The sequence below is a fragment of the Malaclemys terrapin genome, chromosome 18 (genome assembly GCF_027887155.1).
Source record: "Malaclemys terrapin pileata isolate rMalTer1 chromosome 18, rMalTer1.hap1, whole genome shotgun sequence".
In the NCBI taxonomy this organism is placed as follows: domain Eukaryota; kingdom Metazoa; phylum Chordata; order Testudines; family Emydidae; genus Malaclemys; species Malaclemys terrapin.
In genome coordinates this window covers 22,387,647-22,408,447 of record NC_071522.1, presented here as the reverse complement: position 1 = coordinate 22,408,447, position 20,801 = coordinate 22,387,647, and the positions used below count along the sequence as shown (strand labels likewise).

Sequence of the window (20,801 nt, the reverse complement as noted above, 5' to 3'; positions counted from 1 at the left end):
CCCAAGGTCAGGCTTGGGGAACAAAGTATTCTCAGTGACAGGAGCTCATTATCCAGAGATCAGACTGAGCCCAAAGCTAAGGTAGAAAGCTGCAGCGCCTTTGTGGTAGTACCAGGGGGAGAGAGGAAAATCTCCCTTTTGTTTGGGTTTTTGTCCACTTTAGTTTTGTGCAGCGCCTAGGCTCCACGTGCGCCAGAAAACCTCCAGGGTGGAAAGTTTTCCTTTTTAACACATGTAATAATCTGGTCACGGCCCCTTGCCCATATGTGCCTTCGCCGGGGAACCTGTCCGGTCCGGAGCGTAGGGGACAGGTGGATTGGTGTTAAATCACACCTAGGGTAGGGAAGGGAAGATAGAGGGGGCTGCTCTAGTGATAGTCCCTTGCTGATGGGACGGGGAGGGACCTGTCCTATGTGGCTCCCTAGCAGCACCGACTGGCTAACTGGCCACGCCGCGGGCTCCAAAGGCAGGTGACTGGCCCAGGGGACTATGGCCTGGTCGCGGGGGGAAAGGGGGTGTGGGGGGGGCTGTCTGTTCCAATGGGACTGTCTGCCTGACCCGGGGAAGGGAGGGACCCCAGGGGAGGAGTCTGAGCCCTTGGCAAGCGGCTGCGCCCCTCCGGGTGGGATTGTGACATGGGCGGGGGCGCAGGTCGTGGCCCCGCGGGCCCAGCTCAGCGGCGGGCGGCCATGGAGCCGCAGGAGCAGTCGGGGCGGGCGGACGCCGCCGAGCCCGGGGCGAGCCCGGACGGGGCGTTCCAGGCCGTGGTGCAGCGGACGCAGGTGCTGCTGCTGGCCGGGGAGACGTGGGAGCCGGACCGCGCCCAGGCCGCGCTCAGCTCCTTCGCCCACGAGGTGCTGCCCGTGGCCCGCCGGCCGCCCAGCCCCGCGCCGCCCAGCGCGCCCCCGGCCGGGCAGCTCATCTTCTTCCTGTGCCGCGCCCCGTCGCTGCGGGGCCGGGCCGAGCGGCTGCGGGAGGTGCTGCGGGGCGTGCGGGAGCAGAGCCGCGGCGCGCCCGCCGCCCTGGTGGGGGTGATCGTGCAGCCCCGGCCCGAGGAGGAGGCGGAGGCCCGCCGCCGCCTGGAGGAGCTGCTCCTCGAGGTCTTCCAGCCGCCGGGGCCGGGCGCCGCGCCGCGGGTCGAGGTGCACACGGCCGTGTTCCGCCCCGGCCGGCCCGAGGGGGCCCTGGAGGTGAAGAAAGCCGCTTGCGAGGCCGTGCGGGAAGAGCCAGGTGCGGCGGGAGCTGGCGGGGCTGTGGCTCCGGGGCGCTGGGGGCTGCCTGGGGCCAGGCCGGGCCTGGGGCGCAGAGGTGGGCCCGGGGCTGGGGGGCTCCCTGGTAATGCCCCGAGCCCGGATCTCAGGCCCCGTTGGGACGCGCTCTCGGGCCGCTCTGCACATAGAGACTAGACCAGCAGAGCCGGGCGCTGCTCAGGGCTGCGAAAAGTGAGAGGCCCTGAGCCGTGCTCAGGTCAGCCCAACCCCAGTGTAGCCAGGGCTAGGTGGAGGGAAGAGTTCTCCCATGGACCTACCCACAGCCTAGAGAGATGGATTATCTACATCCCTGGGACAACCCTTAGGGGACGTAGGAAGCATCTACACTAGGGTGCCGCGGTGGCCCAGCTGCAGGGTGGTAGCTGTGTCCCTGGAGCCGCTGAAGTGTAGAGAGGCCCTTAGATGGAAGGTGCTGGGCAGGGCAGAGTATTATCACTGCAGCCAATTTAATCTTCAGAAAAAGCACTGATTCCCCCAAGACCTCTCTTCCTTAGCGCATAGAGTGAGTGTGATCCCGGGCGGAGGGACGTGCTCGAGGCTTGTGCCAGTGGAACCTGGACACGGAACTGAAAATCCCACTGGACTTTCTGCCCCAGCACTACTCTCTGCAGCACCCTGTCGTCTCTCAGCAGGGCTGCCTGGCAGGATCTGCTGTTCGGTTCTTTCCCCGGCGTGTAGCAGCCAAGAGCTCGGCCAGGCTGGATCTCTGGGATGCTGCGATTCCTGGAACAAGGGCCGGTTTTCATTGGGAAATCGAATCGGATTTCAGCTTGAGTCTGACGCGCCGAGTTAGCTGAGGTGATGCTGTGATCAGCGGGACTAGAATCAGTGTCCTGTCATCGTGCCGTGGCTGCACTCCACTAAGAGCTCGGTTAACGCCCCCCCAACTGACAAGCCGCTGAACACAACGTGGCCTTGTCTGTGCTGCCCACTGCCACGATCAGCATTTTACCTAGTTCAGTTGCTACCTATAGTGTGTGAACCGAGTGAGGCGTCCTAGCGATGACAAACCCTGAGGGAGTGTGATGGGAAGAGGAGAAGGATATGGCCAGTGGGTCCCTGGCCTGCATGTTTCTATTGGCCCATGAGGGGAAACAGGTCCTTGGCCTCTACTCCTGCCCCATACCCTGATGTAGTGACTACTCAGGAGATGTGTTCTGGCTGCTGTGAACTGGGGTGTGGGGATTCTGTTCCTCAGACCCATGAGAATATGGCTGAGCAATAGCCCGTTTACTCAAGCTGTGTCCTTTGTGTAGGAATATCACCATTGGGACGTAGTCCTGGCCTCACCAGCTCCCCATGTATTATGCTCTGCCTCTTTCCCCATGTCATTAATGAAGCAGTTAAACACCCAAGCCTCTGGCACCACCATAAACCCCAACTCCTAACTGAATACTGTCACTTTTATCATCACTCTTTGTTCATGGTCTTTCAGGCAGTGTTTGGTTTGATTTCAAGATAGTGAGGGCGAGTCTGAGATTGTGACAATAGACCTCACTCAGCTAGTAAGGTTGGAGCGAGGTCATAGGAATACTGTCAAAAGCTTGATTGCTAGACTAGGGGCAAGCCTTGATTTTCCAGACTCCAAATATATATATTATTCCAAATTATTATGTAGTCCTGTGCCCGAAATTCACAGTGAAACTGAAATGTCTCTTTGCAGCCCCCTAATTTTATTGAGTTTTATTTCTAATTTTCCCACAAGACCTTTTATATTGGGGTTTACCACTATTGTGACCAACTCTCATTCTTACTGCGACTGGGGTAAATCAGACATCCCAGATTTGGCTGTAGTTAATTTGCACACAGCTTAAAGGGGTGTCACAACTGGTAGGAAAAGCATGTTGGCACCAGAGGAATTTAGACTCCTTTGTTGACAGCATAGCTGTGAATCAGGGCCTTCTTCTGTCTAGTTGGCAGTGGCTTTTTAACCATATATGCTTTGTGGTACATATGCTTGCCAGTTGTTGGTGTATTTGTATTACAGCTGAGAGCTGAACCATCCACTGAATATATGTGTAACCCCTTACAATATAACGGGCTGTGTCCCAGCTCTAGGCCATGGAGGGGGGCTGTGCCCCAGGGTGAGGTGAGGCAAGGTGGTGTATTGTGACATAGCAAGAAAGTGTAATTTGTGTTTCCTTCAGTATTAGGCGAGCAGAGGGCAGGAGAGTTCATGCTAACAGGACATGGACAGTGCGGGGCAGGTGTCAGAGAAACCCCCTGCTGCTGCCACTGGCGAGCAGATCCTAAAGGATTTCCAGGTTCTGATAGAGAAGGTTGGGGGGAAGCCAGAGGTGCTGCTGGTTGGAGAGTCTCAAGAGGGAAAAGACACTCGGGCTCTGATGGCGGCTTTTGTCCAGGAATTGTTCCCGGATGCTTGCAAACCAGGGATTAGTCCAGCAATGGCTGTGACCCAGACACAGCCAGGGGCCCAGACTGGTGCTAGCAACCGTCAATCCCAACTCATCTTCTTCCTGTGCCGAGCTTCCTCCCTGCGGGGCAAGCAGGCCGAGATCCAGAAGATCTTGAAGGAAGTGAAGAAGTTTAGCCGCAGAGCCCCAGCTGCCCTGGTGGGAGTCATCGTGCAGCCCAAGAAGGAAGAGGAGACAGAGGCCCGGAAGCTGATGGAGAGCATGCTCCAGAGTGCCTTCCCTAGACAGCCGCGTAAACGGGACAAGCGGGGTAGGAAGCAGGGCCAGGCGCTGGAGCTGGAGGAGGTGCAGGTGGAGGTGGAAGTCTTCATTCCAGGCCGGCCACGGGGGAAACTGGCCATCATGAAAGCCGCCTGCCAAGCTTCTGAGGCCCTGCAGCAGCGCACATCTGCAGATGTGAAGCAGGATGGTACGGACGGATTGGAGGGAGAGGGGGAAGAGGGAAGCCAGGGAGCACATGGGGGCAGTGGATGGAGGAGTGAAGTACAAAGTCTAGAAGTCAAAATAATAAGATGGGTGAACTAGAGTGCCTCGTGATAAAGGAGGATATTGATATAATAGGCATCACAGAAACCTGGTGGACTGAGGACGATCAATGGGACACAATCATTCCAGGGTACAAAATCTATCGGAAGGACAGAACAGGGAGTGGGAGTGGCACAAATTTGTGAAAGAAAATGTAGAATCAAATGAAGTAAAAATCTTAAGTGAATCCACATGTTCTGTAGAATCTCTATGGATAGTAATTTCATGCTCTGATAAGAATATAACATTAGGGGTCTATTATCAACCACCTGACCAGGACAGTGATAGTGATGATGAAATGCTAAGGGAAATTAGAGAGGCTACCCAAATAAAGAACTCAGTAATATTGGGGGATTTCAATTATCCTCATATTGACTGGGAACATGTCATCTCAGGATGAAATGCAGAGACAAAATTTCTCGATACACCTCTACCCCGATGTAACACGACCCGATATAACATGAATTCGCATATAACACGGTAAAGCAGTGTTCGTGGGGGCAGGGCTGTGCACTCCGGCAGATCAAAGCAAGTTCAATATAACGCGGTTTCACCTATAACGCGGTAAGATTTTTTGGCTCCTGAGGACAGCGTTGTATCAGAGTAGAGGTGTACTTTAAATGACTGCTTCTTGGAGCAGCTGGTGCAGCAACCCACAAGGGGAGAGGCAACTCTCGATTTAGTCCTGAGTGGAGCGCAGGAGCTGGTCCAAGAGGTAACTATAACAGGGCCGCTTGGAAATAGTGACCATAATATAATAACATTTAACATCCCTGTGGTGGGAAGAACATCTCAATAGCCCAACACTGTGGCATTTAATTTCAAAAATTTCAAAAAACTATGCAAAAATGAGGGGGTTAGTTAAACAGAAGTTAAAAGGTACAGTGACTAAAGTGAAATCCCTGCGAGCTGCATGGACGCTTTTTAAAGACACCATAATAGAGGCCCAACTTCAATGTATACCCCAAATTAAGAAACACAGTAAAAGAACTAAAAAAGAGCCACTGTGGCTTAACAACCATGTAAAAGAAGCAGTGAGAGATAAAAAGGCATCTTTTAAAAAGTGGAAGTCAAATCCTAGTGAGGCAAATAGAAAGGAGCATAAACGTTGCCAAATTAAGTGTAAAAATATAATAAGAAATGCCAAAGAGGAGTTTGAAGAACGGCTAGCCAAAAACTCCAAAGGTAATAACAAAATGTTTTTTAAGTACATCAGAAGCAGGAAGCCTGCTAAACAACCAGTGGGGCCCCTTGATGATCGTGATACAAAAGGAGCGCTTAAAGACGATAAAGTCATTGCGGAGAAACTAAATGGATTCTTTGCTTCAGTCTTCACGGCTGAGGATGTTAAGGAGATTCCCAAACCTGAGCCAGCTTTTGTAGGTGACAAATCTGAGGAACTGTCACAGATTGAGGTGTCACTAGAGGAGGTTTTGGAATTAATTGATAAACTTAACATTAACAAGTCACCGGGACCAGATGGCGTTCACCCAAGAGTTCTGAAAGAACTCAAATGTGAAATTGCGGAACTATTAACTATGGTTTGTAACCTGTCCTTTAAATTGGCTTCTGTATCCAATGACTGGAAGATAGCTAATGTGACGCCAATATTTAAAAAGGGCTCTAGAGGTGATCCCGGCAATTACAGACTGGTAAGTCTAACGTCAGTACCGGGCAAATTAGTTGAAACAGTCATAAAGAATAAAATTGTCAGACACATAGAAGAACATAAATTGTTGGGTAAAAGTCAACATGGTTTCTGTAAAGGGAAATCGTGTCCTACTAATCTATTAGAGTTCAACAAACATGTGGACAAGGGGGATCCAGTGGACATAGTGTACTTAGATTTCCAGAAAGCCTTTGACAAGGTCCCTCACCAAAGGCTCTTACGTAAATTAAGTTGTCATGGGATAAAAGGGAAGATCCTTTCATGGATTGAGAACTGGTTAAAAGACAGGGAACAAAGGGTAGGAATAAATGGTAAATTCTCAGAATAGAGAGGGGTAACTAGTGGTGTTCCAGAAGGGTCAGTCCTAGGACCAATCCTATTCAACTTATTCATAAATGATATGGAGAAAGCGGTAAAAAGTGAGGTGGCGAAGTTTGCAGATGATACTAAACTGCTAAAGGTAGTTAAGACCAAAGCAGACTGTGAAGAACTGTAAATTCATGGTGATTAAGTCCATTAATGGTTATTAGCCAGGACGGGTAAGGAATGGTGTCCCTAGCCTCTGTCTGTCAGAGGGTGGAGATGGACGGCAGGAGAGAGATCACTTGATCATTGCCTGTTAGGTTCACTCCCTCTGGGGCACATTGGCCACTGTCGGTAGACAGGATACTGGGCTGGATGGACCTTTGGTCTGACCCGGTACGGCCGTTCTTATAGAATGCAAGTGGAGAGACATTGGAAGGCAGGATGAGGAAGCCTGGCATTCGGGGCTTCATGTCACGGCCATTTTATTGTTGTTGGTGGTTGTTATTTTTGAAAAGACTGAAGATGGGGGAGAGCTCTATGTGAATAATAAATATGGGCTCTTTATAGCTCTTCTGTAGCTGATTAATGTGTGGGGTAGGTGTTCCCAGGACGCCGCTGTGGGCTGCTTGGGTCAGGCTCTGTACAGCGCCCAGCACGTTTTCAGGTTCCATGTAAATAATAATGACTCCGCCACGCCACGTAGGTGCTAGGCCGCTTTGGGAGCTGTGTCCCCCTCCGAGAGAAATGATTCAAGGGGCGGGACTCCCACTCTCCCTTCGGAGAACAGTCTGGATTCTGCCATGATTAGACCAGAACAGTGCATCTGGCAAAGAACCTTCTGCTTCAGAAGACGTCTTGCTGCTGCTTTGGTATTTATAATGCAACAGGAGGCTGGGGCCTTGTGACGTTCCCCCGGTGTTATCCGGACCAGTAATCTGCTCGATCACTCCAATCCTTGACTCTGGGAGCCAGCCTTACCCTGCTCCTAGCCTCTTTAAACTCTCCTCATATGGGACCCATTCCAAACGCTTAATCATTTTAGTTGCCCTTTTCTGAACCTTTTCTAGTGCCAGTATATCTTTTTTGAGATGAGGAGACCACATTTGTACGCAGTATTCGAGATGAGGGCGTACCATCGATTTATATAAGGGCAATAATATATTCTCAGTCTTATTCTCTATCCCCTTTTTAATGATTCCTAACATCCTGTTTGCTTTTTTGACCGCTTCTGCACACTGCATGGACAACTATCACTATCAGAGAACTATCCACGATGACTCCAAGATCTTTTTCCTGACTTGTTGTAGCTAAATTAGCCCCCATCATATTGTATGTATAGTTGGGGTTGTTTTTTCCAATGTGCATTACTTTACATTTATCCACATTAAATTTCATTTGCCATTTTGTTGCCCAATCACTTAGTTTTGTGAGATCTTTTTGAAGTTCTTCACAGTCTGCTTTGGTCTTAACTATCTTGAGCACTTTAGTATCATCTGCAAACTCTGCCACCTCGCTGTTTACCCCTTTCTCCAGATCATTTATGAATAAGTTGAATAGGATCGGTCCGAGGACTGACCCTTGGGGAACACCACTAGTTACCCCTCTCCATTCTGAGAATTTACCATTAATTCCTACCCTTTGTTCCCTGTCTTTTAACCAGTTCTCAATCCATGAAAGGACCTTCCCTTTTATCCCATGACAACTTAATTTACATAAGACCCTTTGGTGAGGGACCTTGTCAAAGGCTTTCTGGAAATCTAAGTACACTATGTCCACTGGATCCCCCTTGTCCACATGTTTGTTGACCCCTTCAAAGAATTCTAATAGATTAGTAAGACACGATTTCCCTTTACAGAAACCATGTTGACTATTACTCAACAGTTTATGTTTTTCTATGTGTCGGACAATTTTATTCTTAACTATTGTTTCGACTAATTTGCCCGGTACAGACGTTAGACTTACCGGTCTGTAATTGCCGGGATCACCTCTAGAGCCCTTTTTAAATCTTGGCGTTACATTAGCTATCTTCCAGTCATTGGGTACAGAAGCCAATTTAAAGGACAGGTTACAAACCTTAGTTAACAGTTCTGCAACTTCACATTTGAGTTCTTTCAGAACTCTTGGGTGAACGCCATCTGGTCCCTGTGACTTGTTAATGTTAAGTTTATCAATTAATTCCAAAACCTCCTCTCGTGACACTTCAATCCGTGACAGTTCCTCAGATTTGTCACCTACAAAAGCCAGCTCAGGTTTGGGAATCTCCCTAACGTCCTCAGCCGTGAAGACTGAAGCAAAGAATCCATTTAGTTTCTCTGCAATTACTTTATCATCTTTAAGCGCTCCTTTTGTATCTCGATCATCAAGGGGCCCCACTGGTTGTTTAGCAGGCTTCCTGCTTCTGATGTACTTAAAAAACATTTTGTTATTACCTTTGGAGTTTTTGGCTAGCCGTTCTTCAACTCCTCTTTGGCTTTTCTTATTATATTTTTACACTTAATTTGGCAGCGTTTATGCTCCTTTCTATTTGCCTCTGTAGGATTTGACTTCCACTTTTTAAAGGAAGTCTTTTTATCTCTCACTGCTTCTTTTACATGGTTGTTAAGCCACGGTGGCTCTTTTTTAGTTCTTTTACTGTGTTTCTTAATTTGGGGTATACATTGAAGTTGGGCCTCTATGGTGTCTTTAAAAAGCGCCCATGCAACTTGCAGGGATTTCACTTTAGTCACTGTACCTTTTAATTTCTGTTTAACTAACCCCCTCATTTTTGCATAGTTCCCCCCTTTGAAATTAAATGCCACAGTGTTGGGCTGTTGAGATGTTCTTCCCGCCACAGGGATGTTGAATGCTATTGTATTATGGTCACTATTTCCAAGCGGTCCTGCTATAGTTACCTCTGGGACCAGCTCCTGCGCTCCACTCAGGACTAAATCTAGAGTTGCCTCTCCCCTTGTGGGTTCCCGTACCAGTTGCTCCATGAAGCAGTCATTTAAAGTATTGAGAAATTTTGTCTCTGCATTTCGTCCTGAAGTGAAATGTTCCCAGTCAATATGGGGATAATTGAAATCCCCAACTATTAATGAGTTCTTAATTTTGATAGCCTCTCTAATTTCCCTTAGCATTTCATCATCACTATCACCGTCCTGGTCAGGTGGTCGATAATAGATCCCTAATGTTATATTCTTATCAGAGCATGAAATTACTATCCCTAGAGATTGTATGGAACACGTGGATTTGCTTAAGATTTTTACTTCATTTGATTGTACATTTTCTTTCACATATAGTGCCACTCCTCCCCCTCCCACCCCCCGCACGACCTGTTCTGTCCTTCCGATATATTTTGTACCCCGGAATGATTGTGTCCCATTGATTGCTCTCAGTCCACCAGGTTTCTGTGATGCCTATTATATCAATATCCTCCTTTATCACAAGACACTCTAGTTCACCCATCTTATTATTTAGACTTCTAGCATTTGTGTACAAGCACTTTAAAAACTTGTCACTGTTTATTTGTCTGCCCTTTTCTGATGTATCAGATTCTTTGTGAATGTTTATCATCTGATCTGGCCCCTACTTTATCCTCCTCCGTCCTCTGCTCCTGACTATAACCTGGAGATTCTCTATCATTAGACTCTCCCCTACGAGAAGTCTCTGTCCGATCCACATGCTCCTCTGCAGCGGTCGGCTTTCCCCCATCTCCTAGTTTAAAAACTGCTCTACAACCTTTTTAGTGTTTAGTGCCAGCAGTCTGGTTCCACTTTGGTTTAGGTGGCACCCATCCTTCCTGTATAGGCTCCCCCCATTCCAGAAGTTTCCCCAGTTCCTAATGAATGTAAACCCCTCCTCTCTACACCATCGTCTCATCCACGCATTGAGACTCTGAAGCTCTTCCTGCCTACCTGGCCCTGCGCGTGAGAACCCTGCCTGAGGAGCAGTTTGAGGGGTGGGCTGACTGACCGAGCTGTCCGGGGTTTGGATGGGAGATGGCGTGTTGCGCTCAGAAGGCCTGGAAACACAAGCAACCTGATTGGACATGCCAGAGCAAACTGGAGCTGGTTTGTAGCAGGACCTTCTGAGGCCGCTTCCAGGCTGCAGGACCACCTTCGCTCTGCCCTCCCTTTTTTAGAACTTGTCTGTGGTGAGGTATTGGAGAGGCATTGAAGACACATTGGGGAAAGTTCCCTTGGACTCGTGCGCCCAGGCCTGGTGGGTTGAGGGTAACAGTTGCAGATTTTACACACTGACTTTGAATTTGTGAGGAGGTCAGCGTGCTGGATGGAGCCCACGCTGGCAAAGTACGGGGCTGAGTGACTCCTCCCCAACGACCTGCTTAGCTAGCCTGCCTTTGGATTGTGGGATGAAAAAGGTTCCTTCAGCCCACAAAGTGCATTCTACCCACTCAGAAAATTTTGTGGCTTCTTTGAGGTTTGCGCCAGTTGAGGACCAGCACTACAGCTGGATTGTCTGATCTTACCAGGATGTGTTGACCTTGAATTTGAGGGGACCTTTGGCTTGATGGCTTCAGAGAGGCTGTCCACAGACAATCACATTGCTTGAGCTGTAGCTTGTGCATAGGAATCCCCAGTGATTCCTTAGTGATATTAAGCCATCCGGGGATAACTCTTCAGCATGTTCTTTCTGCCTTATGCATTTGGATGCCTGGAGGAGGGGACAGCTCCACTTCTGGATGGTTGGGAGAGCTTCAAGTTTCTAATAGGAACCGCTGCAGGGAAACAGCCACTGCCACCATCACCATCGCCTTCCGAAGGCTGGAGAGCCATAACCAGATCGGGTAAAAAAGGATGGAGCTGTAGGATGGCAGGGATATGTAAACAGGCCTCTTTTAAATTTGTCCAGGATGAAAGGTCACCCAGACTGCTCGCTGCTAGACATGCTACCAAATTCCGAGCTCTGCATCAGCACATGTCCAATACACTGAATTAGCTAAAGACGTTGGCGTTTTAGGTCTAGTGCCGAATGCACCCCGCTGGCTACATGGGCCCGGAGAATTCTCTTGAATATGTTCCTGTATGCAGCCGCTGCCCTGGCACATGGCCTATGGCCTTTACTGCAGCTGAGAAAGCTGCTTCTCAACATTGGGAGAAAGGGAAGAAAATATTAGTTTGGGAGAAGGAGGAGGAGCAAGAGTCCATGAGACAGTTGAGTAACCCATTTGCCCTGTGTCATGGCTGCCCACTTTTGCTGAAAAAGGAAACTCTTGGTTCCTCTGAGTGCCCTGCTTAGAATTGGGAGAGGCTGGTTCAGAAGTGGAAAATGTGGGAGACAGGGATGTTTCTGTCAGACTGATGGGCCTGAGGAAGGAAACGAGTGAGGAATCTCTCTCTGTGTGGCTTGTGCTTTCAGGGAGATTAGCAGATGGAGGAGGGAAGGTCAGGGGCTGGAACTGAAAAGTTTTTGAGAACAGCTCCTGTCGTTAATCTGAGGTAACATTTTCAAATGTATCCGGGACTTACGAGCCCAAGTCCAATTTTCAACAATGATTTAGGTGCTAGGAGCCTAATGCTCATAGGACAACGTTCACTGCAGTACAGACAGCCACCTCCTGCTGCAGAGGCAGGCAGGGGCGGAGCTGATAGTACCAATGAAGGCTGCTCTCTTCATAACCTGCCGGACTGCAGCAAGGAGGAGGAGCTGCCCCACGAGCCCTGAGCCACGGAAACGTTGCTGGCTTTAACGTTTTGTGGCTGACTGACACGAGCGAACTGCCTGGCGTTCTACAGTGTCATCTTTGCGTTCACATGGGTTTATAAAGGGTTCACTCCTTGGGGCAGGCCTGTCGTTCTGTTCTGGGTCTGGGACCTGGGTCTTTAATTCTAGCCCCTAGGTGTTATCGCAGTACAAATAACTAACAATGCCAAGCCTCGTAGAGTGGGAAGCATTTCTGCTGTCTTGTGTTTGACTCCGTAAGTGTTCATAGCAAGATGCGCTGCCCAGTTGATAAATTGGATGTAACTTCGAATCCCAGTGGAGCGGAAGAACAAAAGGCCCAGTGTGTGCAGGAGGTTGGGGTTTGGGATGAGGGCTAGTCACTTATCACAGTAGTATCTGAGCACCTTCCCGTTGCACATTAAACCACATGACATGCATCTATCACATGCCCCTTCTCTCATCCCCTGAGAGGGAGAAGGGTGTGCGGTAGTGGGCTTTAGTTTGGAGTTTTTGTCTTACTAAATATATACCCGTGTGGCTAGACGTTGACATTAGAGAAGGCAAAGCCAAAACCATTCTCCTTGTACTGTGAGCGGAAGGTGGGGAGGGCTGGGACAGTCCTTAGTTCCTGGAGAAGTTAATTCCACCGCCTTGGACCAGCCCCTGAGAAAGCTCCGTCTCCCGCTCAGGCGAGCTTTACCCTTATTGTAGAGAGCTCCATTGGGCCAGAGGAGTACTGTGGTCCCCTGAAGCTCTGTTGAAGGGTTGGGGAAGCAATCGGAGGAAGTGGAGGGGCTTATGTCAGCCCTGCTGATTGAGGGAGTGTGTCTGTCATTTGTGAAGTGGGGTCATAACTTAGAGGCCGTGTTAGAGCTTTGGCTGCTAATGGATTCCCGGGGAGTAGCTGTGCTAAGAGTGTTTCTTCCAGCTACGCCTGGCAAGATGAGGTGACCATTTCTTTTGGATGAAGGGAACTTGCTACTTGCATCTGCACCTTTGTGTCCTCTGCACTAGGCTGCTGTAACGTGGTCTTCTTGGGGCTATCTCCTAAGAAAACCTGGAAAGTGAAACTGGTGCTGAATTTGGCTGCCTGAATTTTTGGTGGAGCTTCATATCAGGAGTCCTGGCTCTACACTGGGTGTTTTATTCTTTACTTGTGGAGTTTGGGGAGTTGGTTTTAAACTATAACGCTCTAGTTCAGTAGTTCTCAAACGTTTGTACTGGTGACCCCTTTCACATAGCATGCCTCTGAGCGCGACCCCACCCCCCCGGTATAAATTTAAAAACACTTTTTTTTATATATTTAACACCATTATAAATGCTGGATGCAAAGCAGGGTTTGGGGTGGAGGCTGACAGCTCACGACCCCACCATGTAATAACCTCGCGACCCCCTCAGGGGTCCCAACCCCCACTATGAGAACCTCTGCTCTAGGGCCTGGCTCCACAAAGGACTTAAGCACCTAGAAAATCACAGGAATACAGAGATCCACAGAGTCTGAATTAGGCACCTAGCCTCCCTATGCAATGAGTGGGGAGGGTTAGACACCTATGACTGGGCTCCCCAAAAGCTGGCACACTCTGCAGGGACCGGCACGAGCTAGCTAGTGGGAGATCCTGAGGAGAGGGTGTGTTCTAAGCCCTCTCAGGGAGCACCTAGAGTCCAGGCTGTAGGGAACTACCTATCTCTGCTTGTGATCCACCACTGGGAACCCCTCTCTGGAGTCAGGCGACTCAAGGACACAAGTTGTTTCATGTGAGAATTAATTACTCCCCTGCCTGACTCCACACACAATGGCCAGAGAAGGAGGAAGCAGGGGGGATACTGCCCTTCTCACCTTTAGCCCAGTGGTAAGAGCACACACCTGGGACATGGGAGACCTGGGTTCAGTTCCCCCCGTGCTTGATGTGGAGAAAAGATTTGAACAAGTGTCTCCCACCTCTCAGGGGATGCACTAACTACTGGGCTTTGGGATATTCTGATGTGGGGCTCCCTGAATCTCTCTTGTTGAAGCCTCTTCCTCTGGCCAGCTTTCGAGTGGGACATGATCCAGTAAGTGGTCTCTGAGCACGCCTGCCGGATTGGGCCCCACAGGTGAGTTAGGTGCTCATACGCCTGTCTTCTGCCAGGTTGGAGGTTGCTGTGGGGAATCAGGTGGGAGATAGGTACCTGGTCACCCAGAGGGAGGCAGAAGTGTTCATGCCCGGAGCCAGGAATTTAGGTTCCTAGGGAACTAGTACAGAGGAAATGTAGGCACTGAGGCTACGTCCTCACTACGGGGGGGTGTGGGGTCGATTTAAGATACGCAAATTCAGCTACGTGAATAGCGTAGCTGAATTCGACGTATCCGAGCCAAATCGACCTCTGCGGCTCCCCCGTCGACGGCGCTTACTCCTACCTGCGCTGGTGGAGTACTAATGTCAATTCGGGGATTGATTGTCGCGTACCGACAAGACGCGATAATTCGATCCCCGAGAGATCGATTTCTACCCGCCGATTCAGGCGGGTAGTGTAGACATAGCCTGAGTGATTTTAGACACCTATGGGGTTAGGCGGCAACCGAGTGGGGGTTTTGTGGATTGCCGTGGCACCTAAAACTGTAACTTAGGCTCCTAAATATATAACCTTTTTACAGTTTTTCATAACATTTTCTTTGCCAGAAGACGCTGTTTGGGTTTCACGAGCCACCCTCTTCAAAGTCCTGGGGGCGCTCTGTGTGGCGTGCGCTGGTATTATCGGAAGCCAGTACATGAACATTCGCACCTGAGACGGTCCCATCGGGCCTGCTCCCTGCCTACAGGTGGGTGTCCTTTGACTCTACTCTGCCAAGTTACATTTAGCCATCAGCAAAAGAATCTGTCCACAGCAATGTCCCATTAGCAAACCTATTTGTCTGACATAGTCTGTATGCTAGATGGAAGCTGGTTAAGTGACTCACGCTGTATTCTAAGTACACCTCTACCAAATATAACGTGACCCGATATAACACGAATTTGGATATAACGCGGTAAAGCAGCGCTCCGGGGGGATGGGGCTGCGCACTCTGGCGGATCAAAGCAAGTTCGATAGAACGCGGTTTCACCTATAACGCGGTAAGATTTTTTGGCTCCCGAGGACAGCGTTATATCGAGGTAGAGGTGTAAAATGTGCTTAGCAGTTCATTAGACTTTGGCATCCATAACTAATTACATTTGTAGCATCACTCATAGGCGCCAACTTTTTGGTTCCCAGGGGGTGCTTCTCCACCCCTTCCCACAAGCCCCCACCTCCGCCTTGGCTCTTCCCGCCACTGCCTCCTCCGCCCCGCCTTTTCCTGCTCCCTCTGCCCCAGAGCTTCCTGCATGCCATGGAACAGCTGATCGCAGTGGGTGGGAGGCACTAGAAGAGAGGGGGAGGAGCTGATCAATGGTGCTGCCAGCTGGGTGGGAGGCACGGAGGGGGAGGGGGAGGCGGGGCTGCCAGTGCATGCTCAGCACCCACTATTTTTTTTCCGTGGGTGCTCCAGAACTGGAGCACCCACAGAGTCGGCGCCTATGGCATCGCTCATAAGGCAGGGCTCTGACACGGCAATATGCTAACGTCACAGGGTCTCTGCCCCAGTTCAGGGCCCGCTCATGGCGATAATATTTTATATGGTCTCTGGCCCGTGCCTTTTATCTGTGGATCTCCAAGCCCTTCAGGAGGCGTTCTAAGTAAAACTTTGTTCCAGTCAGATAGAGGATGTCCCTTCTTCCTGTGCTAAGTACCTTGGGCCTGATTTTTCTGCCCTGGTTCAAGTACATTTGCACCACCCAGGTGGCACAGAGGAGCTGAATCTGGCTCTGAGGATTCCCCCAGCATAGCATAGTCAACTCAGACACCAAATACTCCCCACCCTGCCCTGGTGTAGGGGTGGTGCCCAGGGTGGAGCATGTCCATGCTACACTGATTCACAGCAGGCTCAAGGTATATCGGGACCCTATATTGCTATAGTGCCTAGAGGCCAACCAGGTCAGGACCTTGACGTGCTGGGTGCTGTGTAAACCTAGTAAATGACAGCCCCTGTCCCAAAGAGCTTGCATTGCACGTAGCCAACTGGTCTAAAATAGAGTAGCACCTAAGCTACTCTTGCTCGTGCTGATAGGCTGGGGCAGGTATCATGGGATTCACGGAGACTGTTTGGTCCCTCCTTCACTTATCCCAAGGGTTATCTATGTTCTGAGGGTGGGAGTGTCTTAAATCTGCATCATCGCCCCTCTCGCACTATATCCCCCACAGTTACGGCTTACATTAGCCGCCATCTTTTGTGCTCCCTCTGTTGCATCTACTACAGAAGCTATTCCTGGAGCTGGGCTGAAATTCTCCAGGATTCTCTACAAAGTTTTGGGAAGCGGGAAGATGCAAACATTCACCCCAGCTTCCCAAAGCCAAGAGAGCAACAACTTTTATACTCACGCTACTGAGTTATCCATACAATGGAGAGGAAACCAATTATAACCAAATAAAACTTACCAAAGTGTGTTTTCTCTCTAAGCAAAACGTAAGTATTAACATTAGTCACGAGGCAGCTAACTTGCCTGTAAATCTGTGGTTTGTTTTTCATTAATAGTGTAATCTACAGAGGTGTTACTCAGGCCATGAACAACCATATGTTGTAGCATTCTATGCATGTTACCTAGAACACACTGCTACTATCTCCTAACCTGACGTATGTGTTTTCATTTTTTTTCCAGATCATCTGTCCACCTGGATCTCACCTGTCATCCAAAATAAAAAACATCAGCACCCGTTACTGTTTTGTGTTTGTGTTAATACAGAGCTCCAAAATTACAGTTGTTGCAACAAGCTTCTGTTATAAAGTCCTATGTTAATCCACCAAGAATTTTGGCTTAGAAAATTGATTTGGTGTGAAAGTTACCAGATTTGCTCTGAAGGCAAAGGAAAAAATTTCTGCAAAGTTTGAAGAAAATGAATCAAACAGTTTGAGTTACAGATCATTTAAAAAAATACCCCATGTGAAAGTTGGCATGTCTAACATTTTCGTTGGGTCCCTCTAGCTCACAAAAAGATTTGTTTGTTATCCTTCAAATTTTCATAGAGTTAAATTTCCTGGAAAACTCATGCCTTGGCTCTATTTGGAGAAAATAGATTGTAATTAAGCAAACTTTATTAATGTTTTTTGTTGGGAGCCAATTCTGTTCCATTGCTAAGTGTGTGATGCATTGGGTTTTAGTTCTGTTTTGATTTTTTTGGTTATTGACTAGATACTATAGGGGTGTGTGTGTGTGTGTGTGAGTATGTTGATTTCCATTGGTGGGGTACAATTTAGAAAGGACATAAGGGTCCTTCTATATCTGAGAACTAAGCATAGCTTTCTTTTACTTCAAGTTTGGACTGAGTTTGGAGCTTCAAGATCGGGGTTCTGGACCCACCTTCTGCACCCTGTGTGATTTGTAACTGTAAGGATATAGTCCAGGGTTGGGCAAACTTTTTGGCCTGAGGGCCACATCTGGGTATGGAAATTGTATGGTGGGCCATGAATGCTCATGAAATTGGGGGTGTGGGCTCTGGAGTGGGGCCAGGGGTGCAGGCTCCGGGCAGCACCTACCTCAAGCAGCTCCCAGAAGCAGCGGCCTGTCCCCCCTCTGGCTCCTCCACCCCTGCAGCTCCCATTGGACACGGCTCCCATGTGGAGCTCCCTGGCTGCCCCTACGTGTAGGAGCTGGAGGGGGGACATGCCGCTGCTTCTGGGAGCCGCGCGGAGCGGGGCAAGACCCGGATCCCGCTCCCCGGCAGGAATTTGAGGGCCGGATTAAAACGTCTGGAGAGCTGGATGCAGCCCCCAGGCCGTAGTTTGCCCACCTGTGATATAGCCTCTTCATAGTTAAGATTACAATGCATTAGAAAGCTGACTTTGATCCCCTTTGTTAGACAAGAAAGAAGGGGGTTAAAAAGACAAACCGTCTTGTTTTCACATTTGTAGGACGGAATGTCAGTGACAATACAATATTTTCTAATGTTTTTGAGTAAACTGAGTAAGGGCTTTTTGAGATTTAAATCATTTGAAGTGCCTCCTTTTCGTAATGTGTGGAGCGTGTGTGTTGTTTCTGTGTGTGATCATGCTGGGCCAAGAGAGGGATAGTGTACCACGAGTGTGAAACATACGTAGATCTTGACGGGCTGAAGCAAGAGGCAGTTTTCAATTATAGGAATAGTAAAAGGTTTACAAAATTGCCATTATTTGAAAACTAGACATTAGTCTCTGTCAGTGAAGCCAAGGAGAAAAAACTTGGTGAGGGAGAATTTTCACTGTCAACCTCTGAACTAGCCCAGGTTACTCCTCAAAAGTGAGAGGAAACATCAATGGGGAAATTCTGGCCCTTTTGAGAGCAATAGAGATTTTGCCCTTGACTACAGAGGGGCCAGGACTGCACCCTAGGACTTCTCTCCCTGCCTTTCTCGCCAAAGTGCCTCCTTCACCTGGGGCAATACGTACTGGGGTAACTGGGGAAAAGAAAAGGAGTACTTGTGGCACCTTAGAGACTAACAAATTTATTAGAGCATAAGCTTTCGTGGACTACAGCCCACTTCTTCGGATGCATACAGAGTGGAATAAATATTGGGAAAATATTTATAAATACTGGGGAAAAGAAAATATAGATGCCCTGGAAAAGATCACATAAGAAATTTTGGATAAGGCTGAGGACAGAATCCTGCTACAGATTTAAGGCTAGAAAGGAACATTCTGATAATCAAACAGGCCTTGTGCATAGTACAGGCCAGAGACTTTCACCCAATATTCCTACAGCAGGTGAATAACTTGCTAGGAGACCCATCTTGTATCCACTACACCAGGGGTTCTCAAACTGGGGGGTAGGACCCCTAAGGGAGTCGTGAGGATATTACATGGGGGATCGTGAACTTTCAGCCTCCATCCCAAACCCTGCTTTGCCTCCAGCATTTATAATGGTGTTAAATATATTAAAAAGTGTTTTTAATTTATATGGGGGGGTCGCACCCAGAGGCTTGCTCTGTGAAAGGGGTCACCAGTACAAAAGTTTGAGAACCACTGCAGTACACCACACTGCCTGTCACTGTATCAAATCTATGCACTTAGGTCAACGGTCAATTTCAGCTAATAAATCCTCGCCACCCTTTTAAGAGGATTTGAGAACTACATGTAATAAAGCAATAGAAATGCAAAGCATTAAAACACAGGTTCAGTAGCTTAACAGTAATGTGGCCTAGGGCGTTAGACACTAGCTGTGGAACCAGGAGAGCAAAGTTCTAATCTTGGTCTGATGCTTAATCTGCTAAAATGTATGGTTTGTGTTCGGAGTGGTGAAGGCCAGCTGTAGGGTGCATGCAGGGATCACTTAGCTACATTTGTTTAGCTTGTCAGCTGTGTTTTGAATGAGGCAGGGTTCTGCAGGAGCCAAAATGAGCTTAGCTGGCACCACCCACCTCTTTATTTCAATAATTTGGTGACACAGCCCATTAATTTAACCCTTTAAAAACTTCCTTCATTTACTTTACAAAATATGAGAAAATTGTGTGTGCTTACATAGGCAGTGTAGGATTTGTTACCCAGACCTAAAAAGTATGATCTAAGATCTAAAACTAAGACTTTGTAATTACATTGGGCCAGAATTTGATCCCTTTCTTAGCCTTAGTGTCTTACTCTATATGAAATCCTTTGGGTATGAATGAGTCTCCTCTGGAGTAAGGTGCTACTCAGAGCATGTAGGGCTTCATGGTCTACCTCATAGTGGTTTTCTTCAATGGTAGAGCTCAAGGTTATTATGCCTGTTTTCCTGCTGGCCTGATTACAGAGATTTGAAACGGCATAAGATACACCTCTACCCCGATATAATGCTGTCCTCGGGAGCCAAAAAATCTCACCGTGTTATAGGTGAAACCGCATTATATCGAACTTGCTTTGATCCGCCAGAGTGCGCAGCCCCGCCGCCCCGGAGCGCTGCTTTACCGCATTATATCCAAATTCATGTTATATCAAGCCGCGTTATATCAGGATAGAGGTGTACTGTGGGCTAGTGGATAAGATGTGGGTCGACCACCTTAAAGGTCAGGGCGGTCACAAGCTGTACCTCAAATCTCCTCTGTAGCTTTCAGCAAGTCATTAAAATGTTGGTTTTCTTACTATCCCAACTGATAAATGCCCATTCCTTTGAGACGAGGGCTGTGCTGGCAGGGCATGGAGGAAGAAGTCATTTTGCCACATCTTAGCATTTAATTTCACTTTTGAAATGTAACCCTGGCTGATTTTTGCAGATTAACAAAAATATTCTCTCATCACTTGTGTCCCCTGCGCATCAGTTCCATTGACAGAGACTCCTATTTAGTATTCAAATAATAGCAATTTCTTAAACATGTTTATTCTTCTTGCCTTTAAAAATTGCCTTTGTCTTGAACCATATTCAGAATCTGCCTGTGTTTTAAATGTAATGGTACACTATGATTTTATTGGGCAGAGTGAGGGAGACAGAAATATTTGATACTTTGATACTACATGATTTAGGAGCACAAGTCCCATTGACTTTCATTAGGAGTTGTGCTCCTAAGTCACTTGGGCACTATTGAAAATTTCATCCAAAAATACTAGTGTACATTTTAGTTGTAAACTCTTCAGGGCAGGGACTTTCAGACTGTGGTCTGTATAATGCACAGCACAATGGGGCCCCGATCTCATGAGGCCTTTAGACTTTACTGTAACCACTAATTAATAACACTTTTATCAGATTTTTCAGAATTTTTTTGAGTGAGAGACTTACCCTCAACATGTGGAAACAGGAGGAGTTATTCTTTTTAGGGGTGCCAGGATAGGTCAAAATTGGTCTGATAACGGGATAGGGGTTGCAATGTAAATAATAAAATAACACACAACTGCAGAGTCAGAACCCTGTTGTTCTAGCTCCAACCACTTAAGAG

The 20,801-nt window shown here is 48.3% G+C and overlaps 1 protein-coding gene across 8 annotated transcripts; it reads left to right on the top strand.

The window, feature by feature from the left end:
* The first annotated feature begins 617 nt into the window (after positions 1-617).
* Positions 618-16,642, top strand: LOC128825874 (uncharacterized protein C2orf72 homolog). Of its 8 annotated transcripts, XR_008442747.1 has the most exons (4): positions 618-1,230; positions 14,534-14,673; positions 16,131-16,392; positions 16,586-16,642. XR_008442747.1 is itself a non-coding variant. In XM_054008717.1 (3 exons), the coding sequence occupies exons 1-2, from the start codon at positions 636-638 to the stop codon at positions 14,624-14,626; spliced, it is 648 nt and encodes a 215-aa protein (XP_053864692.1). In that variant the 5' UTR covers positions 618-635; the 3' UTR covers positions 14,627-14,673; positions 16,586-16,642. The 8 variants fall into 8 exon arrangements, 7 of the variants coding, with proteins under 7 accessions (XP_053864692.1, XP_053864694.1, XP_053864693.1 ...); XM_054008717.1 differs by lacking the exon at positions 16,131-16,392 and having other exon boundaries at positions 618-1,190; XM_054008719.1 differs by having other exon boundaries at positions 618-1,190; positions 16,186-16,642.
* Positions 16,643-20,801: the final 4,159 nt, after the last annotated feature.